The 3,032-nt window shown below is 40.2% G+C and overlaps 1 protein-coding gene across 1 annotated transcript in view; it reads right to left on the reverse strand.

The window, feature by feature from the left end:
* LOC128250045 (muscle-specific protein 20-like) overlaps positions 1–2,683 on the reverse strand; it is a 4,307-nt gene extending 1,624 nt beyond the window's left edge. Inside the window, exons 1-2 of the mRNA XM_052974711.1 lie at positions 2,642–2,683; positions 1,819–1,941 (exon numbers count right to left, since the gene is read on the reverse strand). Coding sequence (XP_052830671.1) covers positions 1,819–1,941; positions 2,642–2,683 — 165 coding nt within the window. The remainder of the gene's footprint in view (positions 1–1,818; positions 1,942–2,641) is intronic.
* Between the last annotated feature and the right edge of the window lie 349 nt (positions 2,684–3,032).

Raw genomic sequence — 3,032 nt, forward strand, 5'->3', positions numbered from 1 at the left:
TGAAAAAGTGATTTGAATATATTGTGCGGTAGGAAGTGTGTTTCCCAACCATATGATCTCGGGTTCGGTCCCACAGTTTGGCTCTTTGGGCAAGTGTCTTCTACTATTGCCTCTGGTCAACCAAAGCCTTCTGAGTGAATCTGGTACACGGAAACAAAGAACCTCGTCGCGTGCGTCGCCACTGTTTGACAGCTAGTGTTGGTTTGTTTACGTCCCTTCAGTCCCACGGCATGGCACCTCGAGCAAGTGTCTTGTGCTATAACCCCGGATCGACCAAAGCCTTGTGAGTGGATTTGGTAGACAAAAACTGAAACAATCCTGTCGCGCGCGTGTCCTACCACCGCTTTACGGCCAGTGTTGGTTTGTTAACGTCCCCTTAATATAGCGGTTCGGCATAAGAGACCAACAAAATAAGTACCAGACTTTCAAAACAAAAACTAAGTACTGGCGTCGATATGTCCGGTTACTCAAGGCAGTACTCCAGTACCTTACCCTACTTATCTTACCCTTTCAGTTCATCTTTACTATCGACCATACTCCCACTCTTCTTCGCTACGTTTACCTCTATTCCCCCATCTCTCGCTTTCCTCTCATTCTCTCGCAAACTTTATCCGTCCCACTTTTCCCGATCTTTTGTCCCCGCGCTCTTTTCTATTCACCTTCTTGTAACATGAGTGTATGCTCTGACACCTCGTCACCACAATATCTCTTTCAAATTCCACTCCAGTTACTCACACAGGTTAGCTCTGTGCCTTCCATCTCTACAACATTCTCACTCCAGTCGGGAGGTTTGTTAGTCTTGCGAGTTACATGAAGACCTCACTAATGCTGTTAGCACGAAAAAAAGTCATCAAGTACACATTGTAAACTGGATGATATTAAAGGGGATCCAGCATCAGAAACTATGCCAAAAATTGGAATCTGTTAATCCGTTCAGTCAACGCTAACGTGGAAGGCAGACGTTAAATAATGACGTTTTCTGACATGTATAGTTTGAATTGTATCCTGTTGAATCTTTCAAGGTGAAAAAAAACTAAAATGAAAATAAAATGAGCAAATTGAAAGCGGAAATGATAACCGTCAGAATAGGAGATGAATAAAAGAATTTGAAACTTCCTTCAATTGTTCATTTGAGTATTAACATCATTTGGATCCTTAAAATTCGGCTGTTACTAGGAGCCTCGTGATGTAATCTGATATAATCTAATTCGGCACTTAGTGCCAAATTCTGCTTCATCTCTAATTCAAAAAACTACATTAAATCTATGAGTAATCTCTTTCACAAAGAGATAAAAACAATTGTTGGTCGGCTAAGGATTATGGATTAGCTTGTTTACTTCGTATACATTCTCGTTTATCACTGATTCATTATCACAGATGCGAGTTAACGCGATACGCTCAATTGTGATCCATGTTACGCTTAACACGAGTTGATCCGTGATAACACACACAAAGTATCAGTTAGGCCAAGGCTATAGCGGAACACACTCGCCAAATGTGTCGTTCAGTTGGACTGAACCCCAAACTAGGTGGCTGAAAAGCAAACATTAACCACACATCCATCGTTTAAATTCACTCTGCAGACGCGCTTTGAGAAATCACAACCAGCTTGGATGTATAGAATACAAACGAAGTGGACAGCTTTATGCTCCATCAAAGAGTTAAATGGGATCAAATGAAATACTGATTCTAAAGTTTAGCTGCAAAAAAGAAAACACTGGAAACGCGAACGTTCGACTAAATGAAAAGAAAGAAAAAAAGAGAACAGAGCTAAAGACAATGCACTTACTTAGCTAGAAGGAATCCGTCAGAGAGTACGCTTTCAAAGTTCGCACGATCACCAGAAACGTCGAATTGTTGAGGCTCACCATGTTTTTCTAAAACGGTTTGGATCCATTGAAGACCTTCTGATGCCAGCGCTTCATCGTATTTTGAATCCACCTAAAAAAAAGTCATTAAAAATAAATTATCGGATTTCGTTCCCCCCCCCCACCTAATACATGTGCTATCAGTCGTTAAAGCTAAAAGCAGATATGTTTAAGCCCCAAGAACACGTGTTGCTCGTCTAACGATATTAATGCCAAAAGTGCAACCATTTTTTAGTGCGAATTTACTGTAATACTGACGCTCCTTGGTAACTAAATATTCCACTGGCATCTCATTCGCTTGAAGGCTCTCCCTTCCTACCAGCAGAGTAGTAAGAGCCCTCAGTACACTAAGGTGGGGCAAATATACATATAGACCCCCATCCTGCCTTAGCAGACACGACAGCTCAGGGTGAGGGGGAATTTTGCGCCCCTTCATATCTCCATTCAAGACCCAACTCCACTCCCCCCCCTCTCCTGCCGTGTCTCTGCTGCTTCCAACTATCGTCTTTCGAGACATTGTCGTGAAAGCCTGAGGAAGGTTCTCAGCCAACAAGAAAACAAATCATAACCAGACAAATAATTGTAACCATTAATCTAAAATTGTGAGCATTCTTTCAACGTCATAATATATTACGAACGGTAGAGCTATAAAATTTTTGTACATTTAGTTACGTTCCTTTGAGTTTTGCGTTCATGTCCTCCTCCTACCACCATCACCGAGATTGACTTAACCTTGTATTGTTCAGAGGACAATAAATTTCAACGAATCTTACTGAGGATTTATCCGTCCCTGTATTAAAAATTTGACTTTGCATGTTAGAGACAAATAGTGCAAAGAAATCTATTCTTAAATTAAAAAATATTTAATCTTTTAGCATTTAAACAGGTCATACCAGGCCCAAATATTCTGTTTCATGTTCAAAGTGGCCAGATCTGGACCTTTCAAACCTACCCTAAAATGTCATTCGGAAAATAATTACATCATCGAAGTCTCGAAACTTCGAAATAATGCATGGATAATTCAGAACAATGTGGATGGAGTAATCTGAATGCTAACAGGTTGAATTTCAAGATACACATTCGGGAACAATGCAAGTGCCAGCTTTCAAATTGAAACCGAACTAGTTTTTATGCAATGACAATATATATATATATATATATATA

This window comes from Octopus bimaculoides, chromosome 19, assembly GCF_001194135.2.
Source record: "Octopus bimaculoides isolate UCB-OBI-ISO-001 chromosome 19, ASM119413v2, whole genome shotgun sequence".
NCBI classification, from domain to species: domain Eukaryota; kingdom Metazoa; phylum Mollusca; class Cephalopoda; order Octopoda; family Octopodidae; genus Octopus; species Octopus bimaculoides.